Raw genomic sequence first — 15759 nt, 5'->3', positions numbered from 1 at the left:
CAATCTGTTCTGCACAGGTGTTTAGTGGTATCCTGGGCATTTTCAGGCGAATATTTATAGAAGTGCTCTATTTTAATCTGTTAACATCTGTGGTATAGTTTAATCCAAGGCGACACTGCAATGAGCATTCATTTATATACTACCAGCTGTTGTGTGCAGTAGTCTATCAGCCAGTGCTTCCTAATTGAGGTGACACCCTATAGATGGTTCTCTGAGTCCATCCAGATAGTATAGAAGCAGCTAGGTGACATGAAGGGAGCAACATTGTCTCGGGTGTTAAGATACATTCACATGTCTCAAATTTGCTGTGGATTAATTTCTGTAACAAATCTGCAATGAATCGTGTGGATTTTGGTAAAGATTTGACTCTATGGACTTCCCTGCTGATGCTTTAAAAAAAAAATTATCTAAAATCTACACTTACTACATTAAGTGCGAATATGATTGTGGATCACTTCATTGACTACTCAACCTGCAATGGATCTTGCAAACTATGGAATTGGAAATCTGAACCGCACGTCAATTTATACGTGGATATATTCCACAGAGCATGTAGAAGAGATTTTGCAAAATCAAATTCACTTCTTTGCGAAAGCAATCCGCTGGGGATTTACCGACTGCAATCCGCTGGGGATTTACCGACTGCAATCCGCTGGGGATTTACCGACTGCAATCCGCTGGGGATTTACCGACTGCAATCCGCTGGGGATTTACCGACTGCAATCCGCTGGGGATTTACCCAAGCAGATCTACAGGCAAAATCTACAACATTTCCAACTAACTAGATTTACCGTCCACTACGTGGGCAAGTCCTTTGTATATGAAGACCCACTTGTATGATAAAAGTAACAATCACCACCTGTACCGGCGCAGTTTCAGCTATGTGGACGCTTGGTCTTTCGTGGGTTACATGACAATGTTCTGCTATGTGTGAGCCCGGCGACCAATCAGAAGCCACTATTGGGCAGTTGTGCCATCACTCCTTCTGCTTGTCCGAGGGAATGTCCAATGTCAGCAGGACTCACATGGCATAACAATGTCACAAGAGCCCCAGGAGACCCTGCGCCATCATCGCTGGAATGGCGCCGGAGAGTAGAAGTCATTTTTATTTTACAAGGGGGACTACTTCATTTAAATAGGGGGTCTCCAGGTGCACTGATGTTAGCCCAGAGATGAAGGAGAGTGGGCATACCCAGATCCTAAACCTATTTGGTCTATTGGGACTAGCACTGTTTATAGGTCTCATACTGTTAATAGGCTCTGGGACTTTTCTGAAGGATTTCTTATAAAGCGCATGTGTGCGTGCAGCCATGTCCATACAATGTAAACCCTTTATACACATTCCCTTTGCTTGGGAAATACTACCATAAGCTGGATGTCAGAATTTGACATTATGTATTGTAGAGGACAAAGTGGAAAATATAGCCAAGTTTGATATTTACCAACAGATCCAGGGGATAAATAATTTTTAAAACGCTGTAAAATAAATAAAAGGTAGTAAAACCCACCCTCACCAATTCCCGCAAGTGCTGATCCATTGTTTCCTGGTCCCGACTCGTCACAGCAAAAATGTCTGGAAATGCCCACCAAGCCAACCAAAAAGCGGAGACTGGTCATTACTGCAGCCAGTGACTGGCTGTGCGGCCATTTCTGGTGCATGGGGATGGGATCAAGAAGCAGAGACCAGCAAACAACAGCTAAGCATCAGAATTGGGACTGCCCGGGGGTTATGAGGACGAGTTTCACTTTTTCTTAAATACCAGTTTTAGTTCATTTAAATATATTTTTTATACCCTTGAAGACCCCTTTACCAGTCTAAATCATCATGAGCAAGAATTCACATGGATTAACAAGTACATGCTCCACATCTTCTTCACCACACTAGCGCTTTTAGTGTTTGTATGCCTTCAGGGAATAAAATACTGGAATCCCTCAGATTCCCATGGGCCGGGAAGCCTCCCTGCACAGATGTGGGGATAAGTGTTCTCAGCAGGCATACATCATGTAGGCATACTTCCATGATTGCTTAGCCACTCCATGCCTGTATAATGATATGTTTGTGGTCCATAAACGCCAATCAGCAAAGACAAATGCTAATAACAGGAGAGGAGATTCATCTGCACCCAACACACAAAGTACCCACTGACCCAGGATGATGAGCAGCTGAACCGCGGACTCACAGAGGGGCAGTACGGACCGGGGAACACATGATTTCATTCAATGCCCGGCGCTATAATGTTTCTCATTAATTCCTAAAAGCCTCTCATGAGACCTCATTTAAATCATTAGATGGAAAAACAAAATCCAAACCAGATATTCAGCGTAAATGCTGGTATTGATTTCCAGTCTTTCAGGTCTTGATCTACGGTAATGTGCTGAACCTTTTTTTTTTCTGGTTCAGTAACTCTTCTGGCAAACACTCCATGTCATGTAATAATGTAATGTTTATGTGAATGGTAAAGTACAAAAAATGGTAATTCATATTCAGGACATAGGCAAGAAAGGGACAAAAGGCAAAGGAGCCATGTGTAGGACATCTAAGCCGAGGCAAGGAAACATCAAGAGACTCAATACAATGGGCCCATGTACTCCATTAAGACCACACAGTGTGGCTATGCCACATCTTAAGGGGAAATCAAAGTGACCTTCTGATGTATCAGGGCCATGACTTCTAACCACCACTGATCTCCATCCTCTATAGATTGCCCTTTCCTGGAAAGTGGTTACATACAGTAGACGGGATGAGCAAAGACTGTACACCAATATATCACTAGTGTCCATGTGCTCCAAAACCAGATACTCTAAAGTAAGTGTGGCAGTGGGAATGTGGAGTCATGTGTATATATTGCTAGCAAAGGCCATGTGCCAACCAAAGGGAAAATCCATCAATCAGGATCTTAAACTCATCCTCCAGGAACTTGCTTAAAATATATTGACGCTAGAATTAGGAAAGTAGGCAACTATGTGAAAACCAGAAGTCAACCTTCCAGGAGCTTAAAGGGTGACTAAACTTAAAAAAACAAACAAAAAAAAAACATTGTGGCAACATCTGAAGTTTTGATTGGAGGGAATTAGGCTCCCAAGACCCACGCTGAATTTTGAAATAAAGGGGTCAAGTGTGATCAGATGATCCTCTGAGTGCATGCAGAGCGGTGTATGGACTCAAAAAAAAGTCTATTGGTCCATAAACTGATCTGCTCATATTCTGAATATCTGAGCGCCTCTGCCCCTACATTTCAGTGATCGAGGGGGTCTCGTGACCCACAACTGATAAGACATATGGCTGTAGTATGTCATAGAATCATAGTACGTTAGGAGTTGGAGGGGACCTCCAGGGTCATCGTGTCCAACCCCCTGCTCAATGCAGGATTCACTAAATCATCTCAGGCAGATGTCTGTCCAGCCTCTGTTTTCAAAAGTCTAAAGTTATTTTAAACTTTAGCTACTCTAAGAGAAAGTTCTCATACTGAAAGTAGCCCAAAACAATCCCTATGGGTGAAGCTTTTATATGTAACAGGGCCTCCTAACTTTCCCATAACAGAAGATTCCAGGAAAATAAGATATGACATATTGGTTTTAAACATTCCCAATCCTTTGATTTAAAAAAAAAAAAAAGTATTTTCAGTCTAGTCAGGATAGATATCCTTCACATGTGTACGACCAGCCCAGGCCTAAAGTTGGCCAAAGATATGGAGGTGCTAATTGTCAAATCTAGTCAAGTCTGCAAAGATCAGACAAAAACATGAAGTAGCTTCAAACATTAGGCTGATCTGAACAAATACTTCTCATTTTAAGCTGGTCATACACATTAGGTGAATGGGAGTCAAACTTGCCAATTTCACAGGATCGGTGGTCAATCTATGGAGAGGGGCAGCCTGACTGTGCCACAACACTAGGCAATGAGCAAAGAAGAATTACATATTCTGGATTTCAACCTTCCTAATCCTGGTTGAAGATTTTGGGAAAAATATGTAATTACATTTTAATTTCAACATTTCCGTGGAGGGAGATAAAAAAAAAAAATGTTAAATTTGTTTTCTGTACAAAAAAATTCATCCGCATCCATTGTATCAATAAACTTTGCGGAACCATGTTAACAAAACTTACTTCACATATAAATCTAAATGTCTTGGAAAATCAATTTTGCCAGCCAGAATTTTCTGATATATTCCAAAGGGATTGTCATCGAAAAATGGGGGGAATCTGTGAAAACACAATAAAACTATTCTGTAAAAATCATAACACAAAGCATCAATGATGAAAAATGACATAAAAAGAAGAATAGAAAACCCTTTTGGTCATCTGATCGGTGGTGGTGCTGACAGTCCGACCTCCACTGATATGAAATGTATACTTTATTTTACAAATATTTCATCAATATTGTTGAACAGAAACATATAGACCCTTAAAGGGGTTGTTTAGGCTTTTCACAACAGTCTGCAGTCACTCTATGTGACTGCAGACTTGTGAATCCTCGCAGCGTGCTCTGTGAGGATTCTCCAATGCCGGCGGTGAAACCAAGCGTTCATGTGACCGCACGTATGCAACATGCATACTCCAGGACACATTCCAACTAGACGTGTGCAGCACTGCTCAATACAAGTGATTTAAGGGAGGCCGCCCACATTTAGTTGGAACGTGGCCGGGAATATGCATACTGCAGTCTCGCCAAGGGCACCGGACAATCCTCACTGCACATGCAGCACGTGATGTGAGGATTCACAAGTCTGCAGTCATATAGAGTGACTGCAGACTTTTGTGAAAAGCCCGGACAGCCCCATTAATAGAAGTCCTACAAATGTGAAGACCCCAATAAACAAAATAAAAAATACATTAATTCTGTCAGTCCCCGACACAGACAGACAGGGCCCTTTACAGTCCAATAACTCATCATAATGTACTATTCCACCTGCATTGGAGGTGGGCCCCCTTACTTCTTGGACCCCTAAAAATGGATTTTCTTTCTGGAGTAGAGGTTTTATCCCTATTTATGAACTGCGACTTTGTAAGAAGTCTTAAAATTTTTGCATGAAAAAAATGGTCTTGGAGGGATGGATTAAAAAATAAATAAAAAAATAGTCTAATCATGTTAATACTAATTAATGCCACATTTATCAAAAGATGCATAACATTTCAATAAATTTGGCAACTGGTGAAAGAAGTAAGAACGCTCCATTATTGATAACTGTGCCCTATATTCCAATTTACGATTACGGGATTTTTGTTAATTAAAGTGACATAGTTATGTTGTAAATGGCTCAGAGTCACGGCATTGTTGTTCAGTGATGTTTACATGGGAACCAAAATGTTCCGTTCAGTGCAGAGTAATAGGGAAACTATAAGCTAACACCTGCCCCATCAGGCTCTCAATAAGGATGTGTATCCCCCAAGACTTTTACTTCCCATGCTAGAAGGATAAAGCCCCCCAGTGCCAAAGTGGTCAGCAAAACGCTGCAAAATATTCTTAAAGACCCTGCTGCTCATATTCTAACTTTCTAGCTGAAAGAAGTCCACACATTCAATACACACAAATCTCTGCTTCACTTTGTTAGGAAAGAACTAAAAATGGAAAAGAAAATGTAACCTAGCGAGGAGATGAGCCCCTACTATGCGGACGTCAGACTTGGGAATATGTAGGACTGCACTTTTTACATTTTGCCTTTGGTCAAAATCAAGACATCTGTTCTTTAAATTGCAGTTTTCCAGTGTTTAACCTGTATTATAAGCGACCATGTATCCTCTCAATCCAATCCCTGATTGTGGCTATGCTCCATATACATGTAAGCACTCAGCGACCGGAAGAGACTGCTACCCCGGCTGTAATACATTAGTGTGATCTGAATGCAATATGCATCTAATGATACAATCTTTTACCTAAGAGCTCAGAGTCACCCGCCAGCCCGGCTCACAGTCATACTTAACCCTTAGCTCACCACAGTCCACACTTTTCACTACAAAGGTTTATAAGTAGAGATGAGCGAACCCGAACGTAGAAGTTCAGCATTCGTACTGGACAGTTACTGTCCGGTGCTAAACGCCGAATACGGACATTCCCTGGAGGTCCGCTGTAATGTTCGGAGTTCCGGGGGAAATCTGCAGAGAGAGAGAGAGACAAAAGTCCGGGTCCTCGTTGTTTTCAATGGGGTTCGGGTTCTGGTTCAAGCTTGTGTACAGTTCAGGTATCCGAACCAAACTTTGGAATCAACTTTGGGTCGGGTACCATAACCCGAACTTCCAAGGGTCCGCTCAGTCCCATTTATAAGTAAGAGATATATAAACGAAATTTAACTGGTCAACACTACTATTAGTGTTATCCATCTGTCTCAGCTCCAGGGCCGGACTGGGATCCCTTCCCCTACGGTCGACGTCCTTAGCTGTGCTCAACAACGGGTTTACAAGTTGTCTGTGAAATCACCTATGGCCTGTTACGTTGGACTCATGTATGTATAAATATTAAGTGAGCTTTGAGATCAGCTCCCTTGGAGTATGCCTCACCAGTTCTCAGTTGGAAACATCTCTGAAAATGTATGTTTGTGTCTACAATCTGCATTTACTTGTTGACCAGGACCTGCAATTAACCCTTCATCTGCTGTAAGTATAAAGAACTTCTCTCTGGACTTGTTACATTTGTAACACTTCTGCATCAGAATGTATCTTCTCTAAGAACAAGTGTTGCCCTTCCATCACTGCTGTCAGGGGCTATCAATTTGTTTGCAGATTAAGCCTTTGTCTGTTGTAAGCATTAGAAATTTTTATCTGGACTTGTTCCACTCATGTGTTGTTAAGGTCGCAACAGGAGATTTGGACCTTAATAATATACTTCACCCTATGCTACCCCCTCAATTGTGGCTTCACACAAACCCTGCACCATATTACCACCCAACTTTTGACCAATCTCTCATGAGAAAAGGACAGCAAAGATCCAAACATATTCCTTTTTCCTGATGCAAACCAATAAGAAGTTTGCTAGTGTTCTGACAACCTCAGTATATGAAAGGCCAACAAATAGTTTACTATTGGTTCCAACTAATGAAAAAATTACTTGTTGCAAAGAGAGGGAACTGACGCGAGTCACAGACCCGAAATTCAATGGCATGCTACTTATTTTGTCCTTGCAGTAGCTTAGCAAAATAATTGTTTATCAGCTGCAGCCGGAGCTAAGGACTATATTTTTGAGCAATAGGCTCGCGAAGGATGAAATGGAGCACCAGTCTTACATGACCACTACCGCTCCATTTATATCTATTGGAATGATGAATATCGTCCAGTACAGTGCTCAGCTACATGGCATGTGGGTGACAATTATTTATTTATTATGCTTTGCTTATATAGCGTCATCATATGCCACAACGCTTTACAGACATCATCATCACTGTCCCCATTGGGGATCACAATCTAAATTCCCTATTAGTCTTTAGGGTGTTTGAGGAAACTGGAGAACCTGGAGGACTACAAACTCCTTGCAGATGTTGTCCTTGGTGGGATTTGAACCCAGGACCCTAGCGCTGCAAAGCAACAGTGTTAACTACTGAGGCACCGTGCTGATCTGGCACTAGTGGTCTAAAAATCTGCACAGAGGCCAGATTAAAGGAATTTAACTCTGCAGCATCTATCCATACAAGGTTATTACTGCATGGAAATACCTACAAATATATTAGAAATAATCACTTACCCAGACAGCATTTCAAATATTAGGATACCCAATGCCCACCAGTCCACTGCTCTCCCGTGCCCTTTGCTCTGAATGACTTCTGGTGCCAGGTATTCCGGGGTGCCACACAGTGTCCATGTCCTGAATGGGAAAGAAGGTAAGAATGACATTTTGCACTGTAATCCCTTATGTTTTACAAACCATTGACAACATGACCATACACTAACCGCACAGCTGAAGTAAAGTGGTCATTGCCCCAAAGGAAACTGTAGTTGGTAGCAAAATACTTCGGGTCGTCTCATGGAAGACAGCGGGCGGTCTCATTATTGTGCCCCAGATTGATAGAACAAAGAGGCAGCAGCAGTAATACCCACCGAGCCAACCTGTCTCCTGTCAGTTTTCTTTTCCCCAGAGAACACATGGGTTACACATGGTTTGCCCCAGCAAAGGGGGACCAGGAAAGATCAGCTAAACATCTAAGGGGCAGTAATCTGAATGGGGATGTCCTATCAGAAACAAAATCTCTCAAGCCCATCACATCAGGTCCATCTCAACTCTAGAAAGTCAGCTGCTTGGCATCACACAGCTGCCCAATGTCAATGGCAGAGGCTTCAACGTCTAGAAAACCGAACTTAAAAAGGGGCTGTCACGTCTTCTTTCTCCCAGTTTCCTGGTTGTCGGGGGAAGTGTGCTCCTGATTGACAGGTTGGACCAGCAGCACAGCTCTGCAACCGGCCCGAGCTTCAGCACGCTCCAATGCGGCTAGCAGAAGAAGCTTTGCCGATGCAGGGGCAAGATCGCTGGATCTGGCCAGCTTCACAGCAGGGGCTTGCAAACTCTATAAACAAGAGCTTGTAAAAGCTGCACTCCTTACCTAGGAAACCGACCTCCTCTGATGCACTGCAGCAGTCACTGGTTACCTAGGCAACGAGCAGTAAACTATAAAATTAAATATTTAGAAGCACTTCCCAATTTTCCCCTTTTAAGAAGATGACCCAACCCCTTAAAATAGATATATTCTCAAATATTTAGCTCACACAGAAACATTAAATATCCTCAAGAGAAACATACAAAAAGGCACAGCACAGAAATAATATACAGGAATTTCAGCACAGATCAGCAGAATACAGGACCCGGTAAATACATGTTGTGGACAATTTCAGTGAGAAAATTGACAATTTACAATTGCCCGATAGTGGATTCTTTGTGCAGAACTAAATATATCCATACACAATACAGGCAAATCACACATATACACAGTAGCGAGGTGGTCACAGTTTGGTGTGTGTTGTGAAAATGGCAAACGTACAGTGTCCCGATGTATGTATGCAGCTATATACCATGTTTTCAGAAACCGTGTATACAGATGAGTAAATGGCATCGCCTTCCAAGAAGTGTGCAGACGTGTGCCCCCCCCGTCATAGGAGAAAATGACACCCTATAGGCGGTCCTATAGAAGTCTGTTCTGTCAGAGGTACAGTTCTATGAAAAAGTTTGGGCACCCCTATTAATCTTAAGCTTAATGCTTTATAAAAATTGGTGTTTTTGCAACAGCTATTTCAGTTTGCTATATGTAATAACTGTTGGACACAGTAATGTTTCTGCCTTGAAATGAGGTTTATTGTACTAACAGAAAATGTGCAATCTGCATTCAAACAAAATTTGACAGGTGCATAAGTATGGGCACCCTTATCATTTTCTTGTTTTAAATACTCCTACCTACTTTTTACTGACTTACTAAAGCACTTTTTTTGGTTTTGTAACCTCATTGAGCATTGAACTTCATAGCCAGGTGTATGCAATCATGAGAAAAGCTACTTAAAGTGGCCACTTGCAAGCTGTTCTCCTGTTTGAATCTCCTCTGAAGAGTGCCATCATGGGCTCCTCAAAACAACTGTCAAATGATCTGAAAACAAAGATTATTCAACATAGTTGTACAGGGGAAGGATACAAAAAGCTGCCTCAGAGATTTAACCTGTCAGTTTCCACTGTGAGGAACATAGTAAGGAAATGGAAGAACACAGGGACAGTTCTTGTTAAGGCCAGAAGTGGCAGGCCAAGAAAAAAATCAGAAAGGCAGAGAAGAAGAATGGCGAGATCAGTCAAGGACAATCCTCAGACCACCTCCAGAGAGCTGCAGCATCAACTTGCTGCAGATGGTTTCACTGTGCATCGGTCAACTATACAACGCACTTTGCACAAGGAGAAGCTGTATGGGAGAGTGATGCGAAAGAAGCCGTTTCTGCAAGCACGCCACAAACAGAGTCGGCTAAGGCATGCAAAAGCACATTTGGAAAAGCCAATTTCTTTTTGGAAGAAGGTCCTGTGGACTGATGAAACCAAGATTGAGTTGTTTGGTCATACAAAAAGGCGTTATGCATGGCGGCAAAAAAACACAGCATTCCAAGAAAAACACTTGCTACCCACAGTAAAATTTGGTGGAGGTTCCATCATGCTTTGGGGCTGTGTGGCCAATGCCGGCACCGGGAATCTTGTTAAAGTTGAGGGACGCATGGATTCCACTCAGTATCAGCAGATTGTTGACAATAATGTTCAAGAATCAGGGATGAAGTTGAACTTACGCAGGGGATGGATCTTTCAGCAAGACAATGATCCAAAACAGCGCTCCAAATCTACTCAGGCATTCATGCAGAGGAACAATTACAATGTTCTGGAATGGCCATCCCAGTCCCCAGACCTGAATATCATTGAACATCTGTGGGATCATTTGAAGAGGGCTGTCCATGCTCGGCGACCATCAAACTTAACTGAACTGGAATTGTTTTGTAAAGAGGAATGGTCAAAAATACCTTCATCCAGGATCCAGGAACTCATTAAAAGCTACAGGAAGCGACTAGAGGCTGTTACTTTTGCAAAAGGAGGATCTACTAAATATTAATGTCACTTTTCTGGTGAGGTGCCCATACTTATGCACCCGTCAAATTTTGTTTGAATGCAGATTGCACATTTTCTGTTAGTACGATAAACCTCATTTCAAGGCAGAAACATTACTGTGTCCAACAGTTATTACATATATCAAACTGAAATAGCTGTTGCAAAAACACCAATGTTTATAAAACAATAAGCTTAAGATTAATAGGGGTGCCCAAACTTTTTCATATAACTGTATATCTGTGAATAGAGGCTTATAAAAGGTTATAAATAAGATAATACTCTAAACAAGTAATTACATAAGATTTTTTTTGTAATATGGTAACTGAAATATAGGAAAAAAAAACTGGCACTTCTACTTTTCACATGGTCTAAGCTTTTAAATTTATACCAAAAAAAATCGTAGGTGGTAAATTCAGTATACAAAATGTTATTTTTATGGTTAGCTACAAAGATAAAGTACAAATAATCAGCTAACTGTAGTAAACCCCTTTGACCACTAGGTGGGGGTAGAAGATAATATTGTAGTATGGATGACAGAAAGAGGATCTGTTACCATTGCACAATACCAAATTCATACCGTATTAAAAATATCCCTTAGACCTGATGAGGCCAATGTGCTTACTTTAGAAATCCATGTTCATGTTTAGAAATCCAAGTCTGTATAATCCTTTCTGTAAGTTTTTGGTCTGATGTTAAAAATGAGCATTTTATGAGTTTGAGAATTCACTTTTCAAAACACGTTACCACTATAATTTAGATTGGTTCCCAAAGTAGAAGAATGAGGATCTACCAGGCGCTGTCAGCTTGAATGAACAGAATGCGTATAGTTGGCTCAATTATTTTCTAAATTTAGCTTAATTATTAGCTACAGTGTTTTACCACTTTTTAATACTTTATTGGATTTTTGTGTTTTACTTTTTGCAACTAATAAACATAGAAAGCATGTGTGCACAGCTCACAAGGTGAGCACAGACATAGCCGACTTCTCCCTTCCCTTTATTGTAACCTAACGATATTAGGGGAGCTCCTCCGTATCTCGCCCCTCTCCCGTTTCTTAAACTAACACTATTTCACTAGGGAGCGCCTCCTTGTCTCGCCCCTCTTTATAATACTAACGTTATTTCACTAGGGAGCACCTCCGTGTCTCTCCCCTCGTTTTTATACCAACGCTATTTCACTAGGAAGCGCCTCCGTGTCTCTCCCCTCTTTCTTATACTAACGCTATTTCACTAGTGAGCGCCTCTGTATCTCGCCCCACTTTCTAATACTAACGCTATTTCACTAGTGAGCGCCTCTGTATCTCGCCCCACTTTCTAATACCAACGCTATTTCACTAGGAAGCGCCTCCGTGTCTCGTCCCTCTTTCTTATACTAACGCTATTTCACTAGTGAGCGCCTCTGTATCTCGCCCCACTTTCTAATACCAACGCTATTTCACTAGGAAGCGCCTCCGTGTCTCGCCCCTCTTTCTTATACTAACGCTATTTCACTAGTGAGCGCCTCTGTATCTCGCCCCACTTTCTAATACTAACGCTATTTCACTAGGGAGCGCCTCTGTATCTCGCCCCACTTTCTAATACTAACGCTATTTCACTAGGGAGCGCCTCCTTGTCTCACCCCTCTTTCTTATACTAACGTTATTTCACTAGGGAGCGCTTCCGTGTCTCTCCCCTCTTTCTTATACCAAAGCTATTTCACTAGGGAGCGCCTCCGTGTCTCTCCCCTCTTTCTTATACCAACGCTATTTCACTAGGAAGCGCCTCCGTGTCTCGCCCCTCTTTCTAATACTAACGCTATTTCACTAGGGAGCGCCTCCTTGTCTCGCCCCTTTTTCTTATATTAACGCTATTTCACTAGGGAGCGCCTCTGTATCTCGCCCCACTTTCTAATACCAACGCTATTTCACTAGGGAGCGCCTCCGTGTCACGCCCCTCTTTCTTATACTAACGCTATTTCACTAGTGAGCGCCTCTGTATCTCGCCCCACTTTCTAATACCAACGCTATTTCACTAGGGAGCGCCTCCGTGTCTCTCCCCTCGTTTTTACACCAACGCTATTTCACTAGGAAGCGCCTCCGTGTCTCACCCCTTTCTTATACTAACGTTATTTAACTAGGGAGCGCTTCCGTGTCTCTCCCCTCTTTCTTATACCAACGCTATTTCACTAGGGAGCGCCTCCTTGTCTCACCCCTCTTTCTTATACTAACGTTATTTCACTAGGGAGCGCTTCCGTGTCTCTCCCCTCTTTCTTATACCAACGCTATTTCACTAGGGAGAGCCTCCTTGTCTCGCCCCTCTTTCTTATACCAACGCTATTTCACTAGGGAGCGCCTCCGTGTCTCGCCCCTCTTTCTAATACTAACGCTATTTCACTAGGGAGCGCCTCCTTGTCTCGCCCTTTTTTCTTATATTAAAGCTATTTCACTAGGGAGCGCCTCTGTATCTCGCCCCACTTTCTAATACCAACGCTATTTCACTAGGGAGCGCCTCTGTATCTCGCCCCACTTTCTAATACTAACGCTATTTCACTAGGGAGCACCTCCTTGTCTCGCCCCTCTTCCTTATACTAACGCTATTTCACTAGGGAGCGCCTCCGTGTCTCTCCCCTCTTTCTTATACTAATACTATTTCACTAGTGAACGCCTCAGTGTCTCGCCCCTCTTTCTTATACTAACGCTATTTCACTAATGAACACCTCCGTGTCTCTCCCCTCTTTCTTACACCAACGCTATTTCACTAGGCAGCGCCTCCTTGTCTCACCCCTCTTTCTTATACTAACGTTATTTCACTAGGGAGCGCTTCCGTGTCTCTCCCCTCTTTCTTATACCAACGCTATTTCACTAGGGAGCGCCTCCTTGTCTCGCCCCTCTTTCTTATACCAACGCTATTTCACTAGGGAGCGCCTCCGTGTCTCTCCCCTCTTTCTTATACCAACGCTATTTCACTAGGAAGCGCCTCCGTGTCTCGCCCCTCTTTCTAATACTAACGCTATTTCACTAGGGAGCGCCTCCTTGTCTCGCCCCCTTTTTCTTATATTAACGCTATTTCACTAGGGAGCGCCTCTGTATCTCGCCCCACTTTCTAATACCAACACTATTTCACTAGGGAGCGCCTCCGTGTCACGCCCCTCTTTCTTATACTAACGCTATTTCACTAGTGAGCGCCTCTGTATCTCGCCCCACTTTCTAATACCAACGCTATTTCACTAGGGAGCGCCTCCGTGTCTCTCCCCTCGTTTTTACACCAACGCTATTTCACTAGGAAGCGCCTCCGTGTCTCACCCCTCTTTCTTATACTAACGTTATTTAACTAGGGAGCGCTTCCGTGTCTCTCCCCTCTTTCTTATACCAACGCTATTTCACTAGGGAGCGCCTCCTTGTCTCACCCCTCTTTCTTATACTAACGTTATTTCACTAGGGAGCGCTTCCGTGTCTCTCCCCTCTTTCTTATACCAACGCCGTTTCACTAGGGAGCGCCTCCTTGTCTCGCCCCTCTTTCTTATACCAACGCTATTTCACTAGGGAGCGCCTCCGTGTCTCGCTCCTCTTTCTAATACTAACGCTATTTCACTAGGGAGCGCCTCCTTGTCTCGCCCTTTTTTCTTATATTAAAGCTATTTCACTAGGGAGCGCCTCTGTATCTCGCCCCACTTTCTAATACCAACGCTATTTCACTAGGGAGCGCCTCTGTATCTCGCCCCACTTTCTAATACTAACGCTATTTCACTAGGGAGCACCTCCTTGTCTCGCCCCTCTTCCTTATACTAACGCTATTTCACTAGGGAGCGCCTCCGTGTCTCTCCCCTCTTTCTTATACTAATACTATTTCACTAGTGAACGCCTCAGTGTCTCGCCCCTCTTTCTTATACTAACGCTATTTCACTAATGAACGCCTCCGTGTCTCTCCCCTCTTTCTTACACCAACGCTATTTCACTAGGCAGTGCCTCCTTGTCTCGCCCCTTTTTCTTATATTAACGCTATTTCACTAGGGAGCGCCTCCTTGTCTCGCCCCTCTTCCTTATACTAACGCTATTTCACTAGGGAGCGCCTCCGTGTCTCTCCCCTCTTTCTTATACTAATACTATTTCACTAGTGAACGCCTCAGTGTCTCGCCCCTCTTTCTTATACTAACGCTATTTCACTAATGAACGCCTCCGTGTCTCTCCCCTCTTTCTTACACCAACGCTATTTCACTAGGCAGTGCCTCCGTGTCTCGCCCCTCTTTCTAATACTAACGCTATTTCACTAGGGAGCGCCTCCTTGTCTCGCCCCTCTTCCTTATACTAACGCTATTTCACTAGGGAGCGCCTCCGTGTCTCTCCCCTCTTTCTAATACTAACGCTATTTCACTAGGGAGCGCCTCCTTGTCTCGCCCCTCTTCCTTATACTAACGCTATTTCACTAGGGAGCGCCTCCGTGTCTCTCCCCTCTTTCTAATACTAACGCTATTTCACTAGGGAGCGCCGCTGTATCTCGCCCCACTTTCTAATACCAACGCTATTTCACTAGGGAGCGCCTCCGTGTCTCTCCCATCTTTCTAATACTAACGCTATTTCATTAGGAAGTGCCTCCTAGTCTCGCCCCTTTTTCTTATATTAACGCTATTTCACTAGGGAGAGCCTCTGTATCTCGCCCCACTTTCTAATACTAACGCTATTTCACTAGGGAGAGACTCCGTGTCTCGCCCCTTTTTCTTATATTAACGCTATTTCACTAGGGAGCGCCTCCGTGTCTCGCCCCTCTTTCTTATACTAACGCTATTTCACTAGGGAGCACCTCCTTGTCTCGCCCCTCTTCCTTATACTAACGCTATTTCACTACGAAGCGCCTCCGTGTCTCTCCCCTCTCTCTTATACCAACGCTATTTCACTAGGGAGCACCTCCTTGTCTCGCCCCTCTTCCTTATGCTAACGCTATTTCACTAGGGAGTGCCTCCGTGTCTCTCCCCTCTTTCTTATACTAACGCTATTTCACTAGGGAGCGCCTCCGTGTCTCTCCCCTCTTTCTTATACTAACGCTATTTCACTAGGGAGCACCTCCTTGTCTCGCCCCTCTTCCTTATACTAACGCTATTTCACTAGGGAGCTGTCACGCTGTCTCTGTGTACTGGAGGTAGGGGGCCTAAGCTGACCCTAAGCTGGGGCCCTGACTAATCCCTCTACCTGGAGGTACTGTTAAAGGTACAGAGGTCCAGGCCGCCAGCGTAACCCCTAC

General features: G+C 43.4%; 1 protein-coding gene across 1 annotated transcript in view; it reads right to left on the bottom strand.

Annotated features, from left to right (window-relative positions):
- Positions 1–15759, bottom strand: part of PRKX (protein kinase cAMP-dependent X-linked catalytic subunit) — a 134794-nt gene that overhangs the window by 9956 nt on the left and 109079 nt on the right. The window contains exons 4-5 of the mRNA XM_073667346.1: positions 7673–7792; positions 4108–4203 (exon numbers count right to left, since the gene is read on the bottom strand). Of these exons, the coding sequence (XP_073523447.1) occupies positions 4108–4203; positions 7673–7792 (216 nt within the window). The remainder of the gene's footprint in view (positions 1–4107; positions 4204–7672; positions 7793–15759) is intronic.

Source organism: Phyllobates terribilis, unplaced genomic scaffold (assembly GCF_046119375.1).
Source record: "Phyllobates terribilis strain yellow unplaced genomic scaffold, ASM4611937v1 Scaffold_2__4_contigs__length_985480577, whole genome shotgun sequence".
In the NCBI taxonomy this organism is placed as follows: domain Eukaryota; kingdom Metazoa; phylum Chordata; class Amphibia; order Anura; family Dendrobatidae; genus Phyllobates; species Phyllobates terribilis.
The sequence above is the reverse complement of the archived record's forward strand: the minus strand, read 5'-3'. Positions and strand labels throughout refer to the sequence as shown.